The sequence below is a fragment of the Muntiacus reevesi genome, chromosome 5 (assembly GCF_963930625.1).
Source record: "Muntiacus reevesi chromosome 5, mMunRee1.1, whole genome shotgun sequence".
Classification (NCBI taxonomy): Eukaryota; Metazoa; Chordata; class Mammalia; order Artiodactyla; family Cervidae; genus Muntiacus; species Muntiacus reevesi.
This window is the reverse complement of record NC_089253.1, coordinates 18,603,665-18,622,798: the sequence shown is the minus strand read 5'-3', so window position 1 is coordinate 18,622,798 and position 19,134 is coordinate 18,603,665. Positions and strand designations below refer to the sequence as shown.

The 19,134-nt window shown below is 39.5% G+C and overlaps 1 protein-coding gene across 1 annotated transcript in view; it reads right to left on the bottom strand.

Moving 5' to 3' along the window:
- Positions 1 to 19,134, bottom strand: part of LOC136169204 (glycerophosphodiester phosphodiesterase domain-containing protein 4-like) — a 108,951-nt gene that overhangs the window by 79,911 nt on the left and 9,906 nt on the right. Inside the window, exons 3-9 of the mRNA XM_065937018.1 lie at positions 14,890 to 14,983; positions 12,028 to 12,087; positions 7,246 to 7,344; positions 7,081 to 7,174; positions 6,163 to 6,240; positions 4,134 to 4,279; positions 3,693 to 3,775 (exon numbers count right to left, since the gene is read on the bottom strand). Coding sequence (XP_065793090.1) covers positions 3,693 to 3,775; positions 4,134 to 4,279; positions 6,163 to 6,240; positions 7,081 to 7,174; positions 7,246 to 7,344; positions 12,028 to 12,087; positions 14,890 to 14,983 — 654 coding nt within the window. The remainder of the gene's footprint in view (positions 1 to 3,692; positions 3,776 to 4,133; positions 4,280 to 6,162; positions 6,241 to 7,080; positions 7,175 to 7,245; positions 7,345 to 12,027; positions 12,088 to 14,889; positions 14,984 to 19,134) is intronic.

The following is a 19,134-nucleotide window of genomic DNA, read 5'->3' as shown; positions in this document are numbered from 1 at the left end:
CAGGACTGAAGAAGAAGAAAAGGGAAGTTGTTTAATGGGTACAGGATTTCAGATCTGCAAGTCAAAAAAGTTCCAGAGATTTGTTTTGCAGCAATGCGTATATACTTAAAATTACTGAGCTGGATACTTAAAGACATTTAAGATGGTCAATTTTATATGCTTTTTAACAGAATTTTTTAAAATGAAGGAAATTCTGTCATCTGTTTACAGTACAGATGAATTTGTCATTCGGCAAATTCAAAGTGAAATGGGTCTTCCCTAGTAGCTCAGCTGGTAAAGAATCTGCCTGCAATGTGGGAGACCTGGGTTCAATCCCTGGGTTGGGAAGATCCCCTGGAGAAGGGAAAGGCTACCCACTCCAGTATTCTGGCCTGGAGAATCCCATGGACTGTACAGTCCATGGGGTCACAAAGAGTCAGAGACGACTGAGTGACTTTCACTTTCATCCCTTTGGGCTTCCCTTCTGGCTCAGTTGGTAAAGAATCCACCTGCAATGCTGGAGACCTGGGTTTGATCCCTGGGTTGGGAAGATCCCCTAGAGGAGAGAAAGGCTACCCACTCCAGTATTCTGGCATGGAGAGTTCCATGGACTATATAGTCCATGGGGTCGCAAAAAGTCGGAAACGACTGAGCGACTTTCATTTCACTCAATTTCACAGTGAAAGGAGTCAGACATAAAATAATATTGAACAATTATACTTATATGAGATAACTAAAATAGTTAAATTTATAGAGAAAAATAGGATAGTGGTTGTCAGGGTTTGGGTGGAGGGGAGATGAAGGAGCTGTTATTGAATAGGTACAGAGTTTCAGCTTGAGGAGATGAAAAAGTTGTAGAGGTGGATGGTGGTGACGGTAGCAAAACAAGGTGAATATACTGAATGCCATTAAACTGTACACTAAAAAGTAGATTGGGCTTCTCTGGTGGCTCAGTGGTAAAGAATCTGCCTGCAAAGCTAGAGATGTGGCTTTGATCCCTGGGTCAGGAAGATACCCTAGAGAAGGAAATGGCCATCGACTCCAGAATTCTTGCCTGGGAAATCTCATGGACAGAGGAGCCTGATGGGCTAGAGTCCATGGGGTAACAAAAGAGTCAGACATGACTTAGTGAGTAAACAATAAAAAGAGGAGATATATGTATATGTACACCAGATTCACCTGAAACTAACAGAACACAGAAAATCAACCATGAGTTCTGTCGTTTCAGGCATGTCAGACTCTTTGCAACCCTGCAGACTGTAGCCTGCCAACCTCCTCTGTCCATGGGATTCTCTAGGCAAGAATACTGGAGCGGGTTGCCATGCCCTTCACCAGGGCCTCTTCCCAACTCAGGGATTGAACCCAAATCTCTTAAGTCTCCTGCATTGGCAGGTGGGTTCTTTACCACTAGCACCACCTGGGAAGCCCAACTACACTCCAATTAAAAAAATTTTTTTTAATAGTTAACATGGTAATTTTTATACTAAATATATTTTACCAGAAAAAAAATCATTTTCTCTAGAAAACGTCTCTCAGTAATCCTCCCTCTACCCTTAAGTAGGCAGAGAGCAGAGAGGAGTACCAGTTCTGACATAAAGGTAGAAGTCATTACAGGGGTCTGCTCATTCCCTTCAGGGCCACAGCCTCAAGCTGTGAGACAGAGGAGAGTGCTTTTCTGTGGTGGTCCCCTGAGTAGGACTGGTATGGTAAAAACATTTATAGCCTGCAGGGTGACCCTAATGCCAATTCTCTGGCTAGAAAAAGCAGATTTTTGTAGGGCTTTTTTTTCCCCCTCTACAGCTGTAGGTGTTTCTGTACAGGTCTCTTCAGAGGTCACGTCAGGATATATGAGGAAAAGAACAAAAATTACCGACAGTGAAACTTGGAACTAGGAAGTTCCTTCAGCCTTATGAGCCCAGCCAGTTCACCTTCATTACTTCACATTTCAGAGTCTTCTGTCAGAAGTTTTGTGAATTTTTTCCAATTTTTAATTTTTTTTTTCATGTGTTTGTAAATCTTGGAAAGAATAGGGTAGAATGTGTAGAAGTTCTAATAGCTGCTACTTGTGCATTTCCACAGTCCTGATTTCCTCTTTTATTACTTAACAGCTTTTTACTACTTAGTAGTTCTTGATATTACATTTCCCTGTTCTAGGTACTGCTGTGGTATTCCTGTTCTGACTAGACTATGAGTGATATGCAATTTTTATTAATGATGAAGTGTAAACTATGACCATCAATATGAAGAAGTAGATGTTGGAAATGAAGACATCAACACACAGAGAAACTAAAGGATTGGGAGGATCATCTACACTGAAGTTGAAGTCACAAGACAAGAGAGAAAGTCAATGTGCCAGGAGCTCATTGTCTCAGCACCACGACCACCTTAGGTCATGACCGTGAGGCACTTGCACAATGAACCTAGAAGCTCTGAAAGAACATCCAGTTTCAATCTGATTCAGATAGCTTGCATGGAACAGATGGGTAACATCACTGTTAGGTAATGGCAAGAACCCTAGTCTGGGGTCAGGAAATCTAGTTCTAGTTCTGGCTTTATCATGTACATTCTAGTCTTTACAATACAATACATTTCTCTTCTTTGAATTCAGGTTCAAACCACAGTGCTTCACTGTGAAATAGGATGTTCATTTCTTTTCTGTTTGCCTCACAGAAGGCTGGGAAGGGAGTAGTACATGCCACATTCTCTAACATAACCATCCGATGGTTTGTCTCTACTTTTGGCTGCCCAAGTACATACATTCTACAGAAAAGCATCTGATATGTCCTCATCCCTGCTATGATCCAAGTCTTCCTGTGTTGTCCCTTGGACATTGCTAGAGTCTACTGCCCAAATCCATAACAATTCTCCCTCACAGATTCTCAGACAAGTCCTCTAAAACAATAAGCTAATCTGTTCTCTAAAACCTACATGGCTGCCCAGTACACATTTAGGGATCTCTGTGATCCAGTCTCAGTAAGCCTTGCCCCTGGTGTTCCCGAAGTGGATTACTCTTGGCATCCATACAGTCTAGCTCACAGATCTACAAACTTGCTATTTCTCCTTTGGATACCTTTAACTAAGCTGTTGCCTCTGCCCAGAATATCCTTGTTCTCCATCTCTGCTTGGGAAGATACTATTTTTCCTTCGAGCCTCAACCCAAACACTGTTCTGAGCACACAGATCATTTTTCTCCAAAGAGGAGGTGGTCTCTTCCTCCTCCACTGAGGTTCTACTGCATTTGCCTTACTCTTCTCTGGAAGGCACTCACCACAAATGGTCCTATGCTGGGTTTATTTGTAAACATGCCATGTCTCCTTCACTGGCTGCAAACAGCTCTTAGGCACGCCTCTGTCTCACTCCTCTGCCTCTCACTAGCGCTCAGAAGAAGGATATAGTAGGAACACAGGCGATGCTGAGGAGATGTTAGTTAAACAGACTGCTAAGCTAGGGCACAGAGGTAAGCTGCAAGGATGTTTGCAGGGAGGACAAATTTGAGCTATGTGTGGAGACTATATAGAGTGTGTGATTTATGAGAATGTAGGGGTGCAGATATGTGGTCTGTAAAGGAGAAGTGATTCATGTATGTGTGTTATGTGCAGATGTGCCAGGTGAATAAGGGAGAAACTCCCAGGGCTTGCCCTCTCTACAGCTTGGGCCAGGCTGGAGTCATCCACTGGTCTTTTCTCCTCCCACCCTGGTCCCTTCTTTCCTACCTTATTTGTACATCACTCTCCAGTCCATGGGCCCCATACTCAACAGCTTTCTCAAAGGACATCATGGTATTCTCAGGCCCCAGCTGTGGAAGAAAAGGATATCAGGCCTTTAATTTCAGTCTTTTCTGCCAACATCCCTTTTAGGTTAGGGAGGGGAGCCAGTAAGAAAGGACTTTAGGAAGAGAGCTTGACTCCCTTGGCTCTTTGTTCAAATCTGATTTGGAGACTCTGCTCATCTGAAGCAATGTCACTGAGACACAATAAAGAGAAATGGACAGAGAATTAGGTGACCTGGGTTCAAGTCCAATCTCTACATTTAACTCCTTATTCTTGTCATCTCAAGTCAACTGCTTTACTTTTCCAGGCAGTTCCAAGGATCTGATGTGCCCTCCACACCCACACACACCTGTACTCACCAACATCCATTTTGCTTAGACCTACCATGCCCGCACCTCTATGTCCGAAGAAGTATGGCTTGGGTCCTAATTTATCCTTCTCTTGAACGCAGGGAGAATAAATCCCCAATGGCACCACATAGAGACACAAAAGTATAAGAACAAAGGGCAACCCAATAGCCACTTGTAAAGCTGAAAAAGTTGGAAGGAGAAAGTGACAAAAAGTAAAAGAGGGCTGTTTTTTCACCTTACTTATAGTTTCCTTTGTTGTGCAAAAGCTTTTAATTTTCATTAGGTCCCATTTGTTTATTTTTGCTTTTATTTCCAATATTCTGGGAGGTGGGTCATAGAAGATCTTGCTGTGATTTATGTCGGAGAGTGTTTTGCCTATGTTCTCCTCTAGGAGTTTTATAGTTTCTGGTCTTACATTTAGATCTTTAATCCATTTTGAGTTTATTTTTGTGTATGGTGTTAGGAAGTGTTACACGCCAGTCAGGATGGCTGCTATCCAAAAGTCTACAAGCAATAAATGCTGGAGAGGGTGTGGAGAAAAGGGAACCCTCTTACACTGTTGGTGGGAATGCAAACTAGTACAGCCACTATGGAAAACAGTGTGGAGATTTCTTAAAAAACTGGAAATAGAACTGCCATATGACCCAGCAATACCACTTCTGGGCATACACACTGAGGAATCCAGATCTGAAAGAGACACGTGCACCCCAATGTTCATCGCAGCACTGTTTATAATAGCCAGGACATGGAAGCAACCTAGATGCCCATCAGCAGATGAATGGATAAGGAAGCTGTGGTACATATACACCATGGAATATTACTCAGCCGTTAAAAAGAATTCATTTGAATCAGTTCTAATGAGATGGATGAAACTGGAGCCCATTATACAGAGTGAAGTAAGTCAGAAAGATAAAGAACATTACAGTATACTAACACATATATACGGAATTTAGATAGATGGTGGCGATAACCCTATATGCAAAACAGAAAAAGAGACACAGAAATACAGAACAGACTTTTGAACTCTGGGGGAGAACGTGAGGGTGGGATGTTTTGAAAGAACAGCATGTATATTATCTATGGTGAAACGGACCACCAGCCCAGGTGGGATACATGAGTCAGGTGCTCGGGCCTGGTGCACTGGGAGGACCCTGAGGAGTCGGGTGGGGAGGGAGGTGGGAGGGGGGATCGGGATGGGGAATACATGTAACTATATGGCTGATTCGTGTCAATGTATGACAAAACCCACTGAAATGTTGTGAAGTGATTGGCCTCCCACTAATAAAATAATATTAAAAAAAAAAAAAAAAAAGTAAAAGAGGAATGGAGAACCATCCTAAGCAAGTAACTATCCGCAAAAGAACAGTAAGTAAATACTTAGTAAATGGGTTCACTGCATCTGTAGACTCACTGATTTACTGTCTATTTCTGTCACATCCCCATATTCTTTCAGTGATTTGAAAGCAAAGAACTATCCAAATAAAAGTTTATTATTAAGTCAAAATTATTATAAATGCAAATTTACAAGGGAATGAATTGTACAGGAGGCAGGAAGGAGAGGGAATGTTAAGGAATAACTTCTAAGAAGGAGGAGGAGTTTGGTTGGTTCTGACAAAGCCCTCAAGCCCTTAAAGGTCAGCCTAAAATGCCCCGTATTGAAGACAGTGAGTGATAGTGGAAGAGACACTAGTTGAAAGACATCCACATTCAAAGCCAGAATTTACTATTTTCTAATTTTGTAACTCAGACATGTTGTTTAACCTCTTTGGGTCTTCATTTTCTTCATTCTGAATAATGGCGCTATTTTGCTACTAACATCTATCTCATATAATTGATATGACAGTGTTGACTAGTCACAGATCCTCAATAAATAATAGATACTTCACTCTTCCCACCCCTCTTTGAGACACACACACATACTGTCTGACCATAATACCTGTTGTCACCGGCCATTCCCCAACACTTACTGTTTTAGAGTATTTTTACTCTGAGGATTTTACCCATTTGAACATTTAAAAATTACCACCTATGTCACTTTCAAATTTAGATCTGCCAGCTCTAACCTCTCAATTTTGTGTGCATGTTACACCTCTTGTTTCTTTCTCTTTCAGTATTTGTAATCTGGAATCTTCTCATTCTAGCTAAAATTCAGGAAATGAAAAAGAAAAGAATTCATTATTGTCCCCTTCAAGTTCTTGCTCCCCAAAAAAATTTCCTAAAATTCCCTGGCCACCTACACATACCCACATGTATAAACAGTCAATGGCAACACTATCAGTTGAGTTTTTCTCCTTCCTGCCTTCTTGTGCAACTGGGAAACAAATACTCCCTATCTAACCATCAGTTAAAAAGAGACACAGACAGAAAGCCCTCCTAGTTTCTCAGAAAGTGGACTGCGAGATAACTCCACTCTCAAAATAGTTTCACATACAGCTCTGATTCTTTGTTTCCATGATATTAGGGCAAAGAATGCAGAGGGAACAGTGGCCAAAGGAGACGTTTCTGCTTCTGTGGAAGTCCTCAGAAGTGACAGGAACTCACCAGGGCCTGCTTTGAAGGACTAAGATGCATCCAGGGGATATCTTCACCTGGTTCTTAAGTTGAAAATAGTAGTATTGGAATACAACCTAAAAGAACTGACTTTTACCATCACTGTTCAAAAATATTAAAATTTCCTCTACCTTCCCTAAAACTACTCCAATTTATTCCCAAGCAGTTAATTTGTAATAACAGAGAGAAAATTCTCATTTTTCTAGAAGGAGAATCCCTCTTTAGAAGAGGGTATGTTTGATCAGAGAAATGCTATGACAGTCCATGTAGGGTTGTGAGTTTGACCAGAAGGAGCATGCCTAAGTAACAAGCTAAATGAATTTCAAAAAGCTACAGTGCTGGTTATCTACCAAGCTTGTTTGGTTGAGTGAAGTACACTAGCTAAAGCCAGAGCTGGAAGAATCAGGAAAGGTTCCCCCCACAGGATATACCTTCTCCTTCCAAATGAATCAAGTAGAAGGCCACAGGCCACGAAAGCAAAACCATCACAGATAGGCTGCCCAGGTGTATGTAGGGAGCAAAGACCTGGGAGAAAATTCAAAAGTCAGCCTGAACACATCTGGACAGACAGGGCTACAATTAAGGATGGTGCTTACCTGCAGTGACAGCCCAATGGTGAACCACCTGTCTTTCCAGTAAGTTAATAAAATCCAGAGAAAGAATGAGCAAAACAGAACCACTATCAGAATCAGGATCTGGCGGGAGAAAAAAAAGAATACCTTGACTTCTAAGCACTAAACTTGGATCAGAACTGTCCTTGGGAACCATATGTACTCACAATTTCAGGGACTTCATTACCTCATCTTTTTAATCTAACCATTCTTTAACAGTACATGGATCTAATAATTTACCTTCCTTGCTGCTTCATGCAGCATGGATGAAAAAAAAGAAAAAAGCCTACACAGCTATGTGGTCTGATTCCTTTACTGATTTATTATCTCCACATCTGCTTGGCCCTCAACATTGCTTGGCAGGTCTCATTCAGTTTCAAAAATAGCCATTACAAATATTCACTGCTTTTTTTTTTTTTTTTAATATATGACTCAATACAATCTCAGGTAAACAGTATTTTGTTCAATATATGTTTTCGCCAAATAGACTATAAGCTTCATGAGATCAGGGATGATACTTCTTTATGATTATATATTTGCTATCTTTAGAATGTCTGACACACAGTAAATTTTCTATAAATATTTGGCAAACAGATGAAAAACCCTGCTGGCCAGAAAACTATATTTAGCCATAGGTAAACAATGAGGCCAAGAAGATGTAATTTAAACTTCTTCCCTTCAAACAGACAGTTTTCTACACCTGTGTAGCTCCTGGACGGTGCTTGGTCTCCTCCTTTCCATGATTCTGTATCTTAAATAACTCACAAAATAACTAGGTCTTGCTGCCTTCAATGGCTAATTTTTCAAACATTTAAGGAAGAAATATTTCAACTTTAACAAACTCCTCCAGAGAATAAAGAGGGAATTTTATCTAACTTGTTTTTTGAAGCCAACAAAAACACTGATACTCAAACTCAATAGGGATGTTACAGGAAACAAAAACTACAGTCCAAACTCTTCTATATAGAGATCCATATAGATGTGAAAATCTTAAATAACTTATCAGCAAACCAAATGCGTCACAATACAAACTTTAAGAGACAAATCAGACTCACATGAATCTCATGTGATTCTGTGATCTTACTCAACACAAAGCTTTACTAATGATTTAAGGCATTAAGCAACTTAGCACGCATGCACGCACACATGCAAGGTACAGATAAAACAGTTTTCCTTGGAGAAATCTGTGAAATGTAGGTACTCATATAAAAGTCTTTCCTCTCTTATATTAGGATACATTCTGGTCTGGGACTTAAAATGTGAGGTGTGTTTTGAACAAAGCACGTGGAAAGTTTTCTCCACAGAAGGAATCTTTGAGTTATGGTGGATCCTTTTCTCACATATTCTGCTAACTATACAACTCCAGCCAGCAATGCCTCCCACTTACAAATCTATAAATTCTAGGTTTATTTATTGCAAGCAACCTAGATACAACAGGTTAGAATCCTGTTGTATAGAAATTTTCATAGATAAGGACTCTCCATTGTATTTTGGCTAATAAATCTCTTTAGTACATTTATTAGGAGATGGGGTTATTAGCTATTTTATAAAGAGTTTTGATTGAGATCATTCATTGCTCTCTGAACATGCCTAGGCAGAAGGCCTACTATTAGGCCTGGTACTAATCCTTTCCTCCCAGATTTATTCTTCTTTTTATTTATTTATTTTAATTGGAGGTAATTACTTTACAATAGTGTTGTGGTTTTTGCCATACATCGACATAAATCAGCCATGGGTGTGCATGTGCCCCACTATCCTGAAACCCCCTCCCACCCCCCTCCTCACCCCATCCAACACTGCCACACGACCCAGCAATCCCACCGCTAGGCGTGCACACCAAGTAAAGCAGATCTGGGAGAGACACGTGCACCCCAATGTTCACTGTAGCTCTGTTTACAACAGCCAGGACATGGAAGCAACCTAGATGTCCATCAGCAGATGAATGGATAAGGAAGTTGTACATATACACAATGGAATATTACTATAAAAATAACGTATTTGAGTCAGTTCTAATGAGGTGGATGAAACTGGAGCCTATTATACAGAGTAAAGTAAGCCAGAAAGAGAAACACCAATACAGTGTATTAAAGCATATATATGGAATTTAGAAAGATGGTAATGATGACCCTATATGCAAGACAGCAAAGGAAACACAGATGTAAAGAACAGACTTTTGGACTATGTAGGAGAAGCAAGGGTGAGACAATATGGGACAACCCAGGTGTACTCCTTTCACACCAAAATTCCAAGCCCTAAAGAAACTCCCCTGCCAGGAAGATTTAAAGGTCACAGGTTTAAAGGCCTAACCAAGTTAGTTATCTAACAAGGGTATTTCAACTTTTCTTATATCCAGTTTCACCACTTTTCATTGGCTATGAATTCATAGCAGCAATTAGATCACACAATACCTCAAGAGATGAAGGCATTTTAACAAAACCCTGTAGAATTTGTGTCAGAATGAATTCAAAGGATGCTAGCCAAGGAGGGGGAAAAATGTAATATTAAGGATGCTAGACAAGGAGAAAATAAAGTACTATTAAATCAGCCTAGATTTATTGATATGTGTGCACTTATCAAAGATTCTGAATTCAATATACCAGCATCTAGTTATTATAACTCCAGTATTTTTGCCTAAAGAATCCCGTGGACGGAGGAGCCTGGTGGGCTGCTGTCCATAGGGGTCGCACAGACTCGGGCATGACTGAAGCAACTTAGCATGCATGCATGCACTGGAGAAGGAAATGGCAACCCACTCCAGTGCTCTCGCCTGGAGAATCCCAGGGACGGGAGAGCCTGGTGGGCTGCCGTCTATGGGGTCGCACAGAGTCGGACACGACTGAAGTGACTTAGCAGCAGCAGCAGCAGCAACAGCAGCAGCAGGTATTATGCATCTCAAAGGGGTTCTAATTGCATGGTTATCTGAAACCTTGGCTCAATAGTAGCCCATGCCTTATAAAATTAGGATGCCAGCAATTCCTTGGTGTAATGTGGAAGAAAAAAATCCAATGATTTATTTAGAAAAGGTTACTGGAATGATATGATAAGCTAACCTGCTCCATATTGGGCTCTATGGGAGGTCTCAGAAGACACTGAGAAACACATTGATGAGGAGAGTGTCAGCATCCTTGAAAAGCACTGTAGTGGCCATGCTTTATGCCTGGATAAAGGTGAGAGGTGCTGCCACAGAAACTGGCTTCTTGAGTTCAAAGGTAATGATGAGATTCTGCTGTGGCAGAGGCCAAGTAGCGGCGCTCACTGCCAGGGGCAAGGTAAGCATGGTTTCTGTAAAAGGCACAAGCCTGGAATGGTATTCAGAATGGTTTAAGCCACAGGGACTCTCAGTAGTGACAAACTGCTCATGGTGTCCCAACTCCAAAACCTGTGGGTATCTCAGTAAGGCCTATATGCTCAGTCTTCAGTTTCTTGTTTCCCTGTATGATCCTATGACTTTAACCTCCATTCATTCTAACTCTTAAGTTTATATTTTCAGTTCATACTTCCCTTTTGAGTAAAAGTAAATTTAAGGAGACCACTCAGAGTTTGACATGTTCCTTGACTGGAGAAAACACCAAGAATGTTATCAAAACCATGCCTGAAAAAGTCTACAAATAGCAAGAGGCTGTGCTGGAGATTCTCAAGCCCATGGCAGAACTAGACAAGGGGGGGCAATGTTGGAAATGAGCTGCATGTCTTCAGGTGCTGGGTCAGTGATGCCTGCTTCTTCATACCAGATATGGATCCTCTGTTACTGCTAGTATAATTTTATTTTTTAATTTAGTTATTTTTAAAAAGTTTTATCAGAATATAGTTGCTTCACAATGTTGTGTTAGTTTCTTCTCTACAACAAATTAATCAGCTGTATGTAGACATATGTCCCCTCCTTTTTGGATTTCTTTCCCATTTATGTTACAACAGAGCACTAATTAGAGTTCCCTGTGCTATACAGTAGGTTCTCATTCGTTATCTATCTTATACACAGCTATTAATAGTGTACATATGTCAATCCCAAGCTCCCAACTCATTCCACCCACTTCCCTTCTAGTTTAATTTTAAATGGTTCCAAACTAAGGGACAGTTAAAGGACCTCAACAGAGAAATTTCAGGGAGTATAGGATGACATGTATTGAGTGTATCGAGAGAGCTGCAGTCAAGGTTCTCAGTGATAAGCTGTTTGAAAATACACAAGGAAAGACCCACAGGATTAAGAGCCAAAAACTGCATCTACTTGGTTCTGATGAAACCAACCCCTCCTTGTGGGACTGTGTTCTTTTACCCTATCTCTCCTTCCCCTGATCCATACACTGGAAGAAAGGTAAAAGACAATCATACTCTTTCCATCACTGCAGGTTTCCAGGCCTGGGTCATGTGAAACAGAGGAAGGGAAAAGTCTCATAAAGTTGAAGTTCAGTCTACTACAATGAACTGAAATTCTTAATGACTGAAATAAGAAAGTTCTTGTGACTCTAAAGGACCAGGAAAATAATGGAGCTTGCCCAAGATTTTACGGGGATAGGAAGAACAGAGTCACAGAGTGAGTTTAAAATGGAGAAATGGGAAAAAATAAAGTTTGGGTTCAGCTTGGTTGGTAAGCCAGTTCCATCTGTTGGAAACGGAATGATTTTAGTTGAAACGGTGTACCCAGATTTCTCCTCTCTAAGGGAGGCAAAGAAAGGGGAAGTGTTAAATGCAGAGCTTTTCCCTTTCTGCATTTAACACTTAGTTCCAAAGAGGCACACACAGTCTCCTATGAAGATTCAGATGTCTTACCTTATGATACCAGTACAGGTATAGTTGATTTTTTTCCCAACACAACAAAAATCCAAGTACCTGAAAAAACAAAGAAAGAAGAGATTATTTTGAAATCACCAAGATGCTACCCAAAACACTGTTCTGAACTCAAAATTCCTTACACAGTCTGGCATCATCTTCACTTCTGGCTGCACCTGCTCTTTTCAGCATCTAAGAGATTGCCACACTGTCCCTCTGCCTAAATAGCTCTCCCTCACCAAGTTAGTGACCCTTCAGACACAGTTCACATGTCAGCTCCTAGTTGTCACTTTCACCAGCAACCCAGAGACAATTTATTATTATCTTCTCCAGGATTCTGTAACAATCAGTACACTGATGTCCTTCCTGAGTTCCTACAATTTTCTTTTCCCTGGGATGGAGCTTATCCTTGGTATTACATAGAGACACTAGTGAGGGAACAGAGGTAGGGGCCAGACCCTTCCAAGGGTCATTTAAAATCTCTTTTTTGGGACTTCCTTGGTCATCCAGTCTTGTTATGCAGGGGTTTGATCCCTGGTAGGGGAACTAAGATCCCACACACAGAGGAGCAACTTAGCCCACACACCACAACTAGAGAGTTTGTGCACCTCCATGAAAGATCCTGAATGATGCAACTAAGACCCAAAGGCAGCAAAATAAATATATAATTTTTTTAAAACTTTTTTGTTCCAACTGTTAAGCACTGTTGTTAGTCAATAAACCTAGATTAGATTTGAATCTTAATCTAAGTAATCACCAAGTCAGTGTGGAGATGTAGACTAAAAACTGGAGTCTTCAGATGCTTAGGATATTGAGAATTTGACTGTATAAAGCATTCACCTTTTTTTCAAAATAATTTTATGAATATGATTTTGTTTGTACTTTGGTGGTGGTGGTTTAGTCACTAAGTCATGCCTGATTCTTATGACCTCATGGACTACAGCCCATCGGGCTTCTCTGTCATTCCATGAAGGAACACTGGAGTGGGTTTGCTATTTCTTTCTCTAGAAGATGTTTCCAACCCAGGGATCAAATCTGGGTCTCCTGCATTGCAGGCATTCTTCACCAATTGAGCCACCAGGCCATTTATTTGTACTTAGCCAAGCCTTATAAAATGTCATTTTATTAACTATCTCATTTGAAAGAAATAATTCTCATTTAAAAGAAGAAACTGAGGCTCAGAAGAGTTATATGACTCAGTCATGGTTACAAAATAATTTAAAGATAAAGCAGAAATAGAATTCAGGTCTCCTCCGTTGTTGCCACTGTACCCAAAAAGAGGAAGCCTAGAGTACAAGGTTGTTTAAAAAAAAAAAAAAAAAGCATGGCTTACTGGACACTGGAAGTACATCTTAGAAGTTACCTAAACCATTTTATTTTGATCATGTATAAGCGCAGTACAATTCAGTGACCAGATTCTTGCCCCAAACGCATCATTCATCTGCATTTCCTCATAAAAGTTTCTAACTATTTCTGTCTACAGACACCCTCCATGCAATGACTTTCAGAATGATAATACTAACTAGAAATCTGATTTATACCATGTGTCTTAGCATACTTTTCAGGCTTTCTAAAATCTATCACAAGCCTATTGTTTTAGCCATATACCCCATTTTTCTTCAATATCCTCTGCATGCTAACAGTACGATTCTTCCCTCTTATCTAGTCAAACCCCATATATCTCTATCTCTGTCTTGCTGACTCTGTCGTGAAATGCCCATGATCTGGACTTTCTTCCCCTCTCCCATAGACACATGTCTAAATCCAACATCCTTTCAAGATGCCCCTCCTGTGCCCCCTCTTCCTTGAAGCATCATTTAATCCTCTTGACTGAAGGTCTTCCTTCTCAGAACCCAGACAGAACTTTTTTTAGGTCTCTCTAATGACAATTATAATGCTCTGTCTGTGTTGGTTATTTTTGTCTATGATGTACTTCCCTACTAGATTCTAAACTCATTGAATTAAGGAGTATTATAACTTTCTGATACCTCTCTATTTGAGGTGCCCTGTATGAAAACAAAAACTGCACCTCTTGGTTCTCTGTAATCTCAGTACTTATCACTCATATAATGATTAATACACTTTGCTGAGATAAACATTTATGCAAATGGCAACTGATTTGGGGGTTGGGTTCTTTAGTATCAGACAGTCAGTCAGTGGGGACAAGGAATCATGGAATCAGAGCAAGATACTTATGTCCTATTTTCAAGTGGGCACTGAAAAATTCCAGCAGCCTAAAGGTTAGTCTTCCATAAGCTTTCCACTTCTGCAGGCTCCTCTGCTGTCTGGTCTCAATTTTTTCATACTACGTGACATTACTATGTCCATTGTGAATTTCTCACACTACATGACACTACTATGTCTGAAAACGGGCAGCGTCTCTATTGCATAAAGATATTTGCTAAAATGTACTTGGCACCTGACCAGGGGACTAGCTTTTGCACAGGACTAGTAAACAGGTTTAGCATACTAGATAATTTGTAAGCCACAGCAAGACTGCTTCTTGGGAGACAGGCTATGAAATCAGTAGATCAATGTGCAGAAGTACTACCATGTGAAGGTGTGAACATCTAAAATGACAATACCATGTGAGCCAGAAAATAAGCCATGAAACAAAGGAAGAGAAAAAGAGTGTTCTGCCACCCTTACAAAGGGTCAAAGTGGAGAGACACACCCTCTACCAGCACAAGTCTCTTCCCCACATCTATCCTTCCTCCCTAATATTCAAGTAGCTGATGCAAATCTGAACTCTGCCAGGAGTGATCTGAGGACTCCTAGCACCAATTGGGAACCATACTACTGATGGAGCACCTCATTAGGCTACTCAGGAAGGGAGTGGGAGAAAAGGGAAACATTACTCACCAGTAGCAATGTTGTGTAGGCAGCCAGGATCCCAAGGAAACTCAGCAAGACAATGGACCAAAAGAACCAGACTCCTGTACCTAGGAAAACAACCCTGCAAAAATGTGTTTCAATTTCTAAAACATAGAAGTTGGTAGTATCTCTCTCAAGGATACAGTATGAGACTGGACTAGATGAGGCATAAAAAAACAGGAGGATAATAAGAGGAGCAATTTGGGAACAGATATGTGAAGATCTTTGGGAATATTTAGTTGAGAAGTTTTAACTTTATTCGTAGACAATCAGGTACTTTAATGGGGTTCTTCTATACGAGTTGTATGGTTTTAAAATTTATTTAGAATACATACTCAAAAATTACATACTCTTTAAAAAAAATAAAGAAATTCTGGAATGTCAAAAAAGAAAAAGTCATCCATAAGTTCACTGCTGTCATATAGTTACTACTTTCCATTTCAGCAGATTTCTTATCCATATATGTTTTCTTATATAACAGCAAGTCACTATATTAATATCTATATTTGGTGTAAGAATTTGGACCCCTTAAAAACAGTCTGGTCTTTTTTGTTCCTAAAGTAGTTTATGAGATAAAACTGCTAATACATTGATTTGTTAAGTTAAACAATATTATAATTAGTCTAGGTATTATATGTCACAAAATTTAGACTCTTCATTTCAAGATAACAGAAATTATTTCCCTCCATATAAGACCTAGAGAAATTATATTTTAATGATACAAAATATAGATTACTGAACATATAACTACATTCAATATAAGAAAAATTTCTCTTTGGTCAGGGGTGAGAAGGGACACCAAGAGAAAGAGACAAGCAGCTATCCTCGGCAAGACTGATCCCAGATCAAGACACTCAGAAGAGTACTCTGTAAAACATGATCTCACAGCCAGGAATCAGAAAATGTGTAAGTGATTTAACAAATGAATCTGTCTGTGTGCTTAGCTGCCCAGTTGTGTCCAACTCATTGCAACCCCATGGGCTGCAGCCTGCCAGGCCCCTGTGTCCATGGGGATTCTTAAGGCAGGAATACTAGAGTGGGTTGCCATGCCCTCCTCCAGGGGATCTCCCCAAACCAGGGATCAAACCCAGGTGTCCCGCATTGCAGATGGATTCTTTACCATCTGAACCACCAAGAAGGCCCATGAATACTGGAGTGGGTAGCTATCCCTTCTCCAGGGGATAGTCCCAACCCAGGAATCAAACCGGGGACTCCTGCATTGCAGGCGGATTCTTCATCAGCTGAGATACCAGGAAACCCCATTAAATTAACCCAAGAAAGTCAACTAATACAATAACTTGCAGAAAAATATAATTAATAGAACAATTAGAAAAGAACCATAAAATATATATTCAAGATTTCCACAGAGTTAAATGACTCATATCCACGTAACAAGAATAGAATATTTAAATGCAAGCAGAGTAATGACCAAATAATGAAATAAAGGGAAAAAAACATGCAGGATAGACATAAGGTGTTACTCATTCAGTCACGTCCAACTCCTTGCGACCCCATGGACTTCAACTTCTCTGTCCATGGAATTCTCTAAGCAAGAATACTAGAGTGGGTTGCCATTTCCTTCTCCAGGGGATCTTCCCAATCCAGGGATTTAACCCGCGTCTCCTGCGTTGCAGGCAAATTCTTTACTGTCTGATCCACCAGGGAATCCCCATAAGCAGTCTAAATGTAGCCAAAGAATTAATTAAATGACTTATGCAAGTAGTGATACTGACTTTACTTTCCAAGTGAGAAAGAAAAGTTAATTTTAGCCTTTAATTGTGCCTCTATCTTTTCAAATCATTTCTCTAGTCACATCAGGATTTTTCCCCTCCTTATCAACATAATGGTCTTCTTTTCTATATTCAGTCACACGTAAATATTCAAAATTAGTAGAGTCCCAAATTCTCCAACCAAATTCAGGAGAAGGTCCCACCACAGGCTGAGTACTTCTGGCAAAGGAAGAACTGTGATCTTTTTCTCTCTTTTTCTCTCCCCTTCTTCTACTTTAGGTGATGGTGGTGGGGTAACACAAGGGAATGAGAAGAATGAGAATAGTTTGCTTGCATGACTGTTTATACACATCAGAGGGAACTGAAAAAGGAACTAGGATTATACAGTTACTCAAGACTATACAGTAGTATGAGCATGACATATATATGCAAAGGTATGACAAACCTAGACAATGTGTTGAAAATCAGAGACATCACTCTGCCAACAAACGTCTATATAGTCAAGGCTATGTTCTTCCCAGTGGTCACATACATTTGTGAGAGCTAGACTATGAGGAAGGCAGAATGCCAAAGAATTGAGGCCTTCAAAGTGTGGTGCTGAAGAAGACTCTTGAGAGTCCCTTGGACAGCAAGGAGATCAAACCAGTCAATCTTAAAGGAAATCAACCCTGAATATTCATTGGAAAGACTGATGCTGAAGCTGAAACTCCAGTATTTTGGTCACCTGATGTGAACAGCTGACTTACTAGAAAAGTCCCTGATGCTGGGAAAGATTGAGGGCAGAAGGAGAAGACAGCATCAGAGGATGAGATAGCTGGATGGCATCATCAATGCAATGGACATGAACTTGGGAAAACTCCAGGAGATGGAGGACAAAAAGGCCTGACGTGCTGCAGTCTATGGGGTCCCAAAGAGTTGGACACAACGGGGTGGCTGAACAACAACAAGAACTTAATACATAAAGTAACTAGAGAAATAACAAGAAAATTTCAGTAAGTAATTTCCTTTTACTGAAATTAGTAAAAGGGAAGAAATCATAAAGATCGTAATAGAAATAAATGAAATAGAGACAAAACAATAGCAAAGATCAGTGAAGCTAAAAGCTGTTTCTTTGAAAAGATAAAAGTATAAACATTTAACTAGACTCATCAAGAAAAATGGGAGAGGACTCAAATCATTCATATTAGAAATGAAAAACAAGAAATTACAACAGACACCACAGAAATACACAGGATCATAAGAGACTATTATAAGCAACTATATGCAAAAAAAAAAAAAAAAAAAAAGGACAACCTAGAAGAAATGGACAAATTTTTAGAAAGTTACAACCTTCCAAGACTGAAACAGAAAGAGATAGAAAATATGAAGACCAGTCATATGTACTGAAATTGAAAGTGTCATTAAAAGTCTTTCAATAATTAAAGTCCAGGACCAAATGGCTTCATGAGCAAATTCCATCAAACATTTAGACAGGAGCTAACATCTATCCTTATAAAACTATTCCAAAGAAATTTCAGAAGAAAAAATACTCCCAAACTTATTCTGTGAGGCCACCAACACTCTGGTACCAAAATCAGACAAATATATCACAAAAAAGAAAATTATAGGTTAATAACAGTGATGAATATAGATGCAAAAATTCTCAACAAAATTCTAGCAAACTGAAAATAATGAATTGAATTAAAAGAATCATACACCATCATCAAGTGGCATTTATCCCAGATATGCAAGGATTCTTCAATATATAGAAATACATCAGTATGATATACCATTATCAACAAGTTAAAGAGTAAAAAATCATAAGATTATCTCAATAGATGCAGAAAAACCTTCTGACAAAAATTCAATAGCCATATATGATTAAAAAAAAAAAAAACTCCAGAAAGTGGGCAAAGAGGGAACATACCTCAATATAATAAAGGCTACATATGACAAACCCATAGTTAACATCATACTCAACAGCCAAAAGCTGTTTCCTCTAATGTCACAAACAATAAAACAATGTCCACTCTCACCAGTTTTATTCAATTTTGGAAGTCCTAGCCATGGCATTCAGAGGATATAAAGAAATGCAATAAATTCAACCTGAAAAAGAATAAGTAAAACTGTCACTGTTTGCAGATGACATTATACTATATGTAGAAAATCCTAAAGATGCTGCCAGAAAGCTACTAGAGCTCATCAATGAATTTGGTACAGTTGCAGAATACAAAATTAATACACAGAATTCCATTACATTTCTACACATTAACAATGAAAATATTAGAAAGAGAAATTTAAGAAACAAACTAATTTATCATAGCATCAAAAGTATAAAATACCTAGGAAAAAACCTACCTAAGGAGGCAAAAAACCTGTACTCTAAAAACCATAAGACACGGATGAAAGAAATCAAAGATGGAAAGACAAAACATGTTCTTGGATTGGAAGAATCAATATAGTTAAAATGACTATACACCCAAGGCAACCTACAGATTCAGTACAATCCATATCAAAATACCAA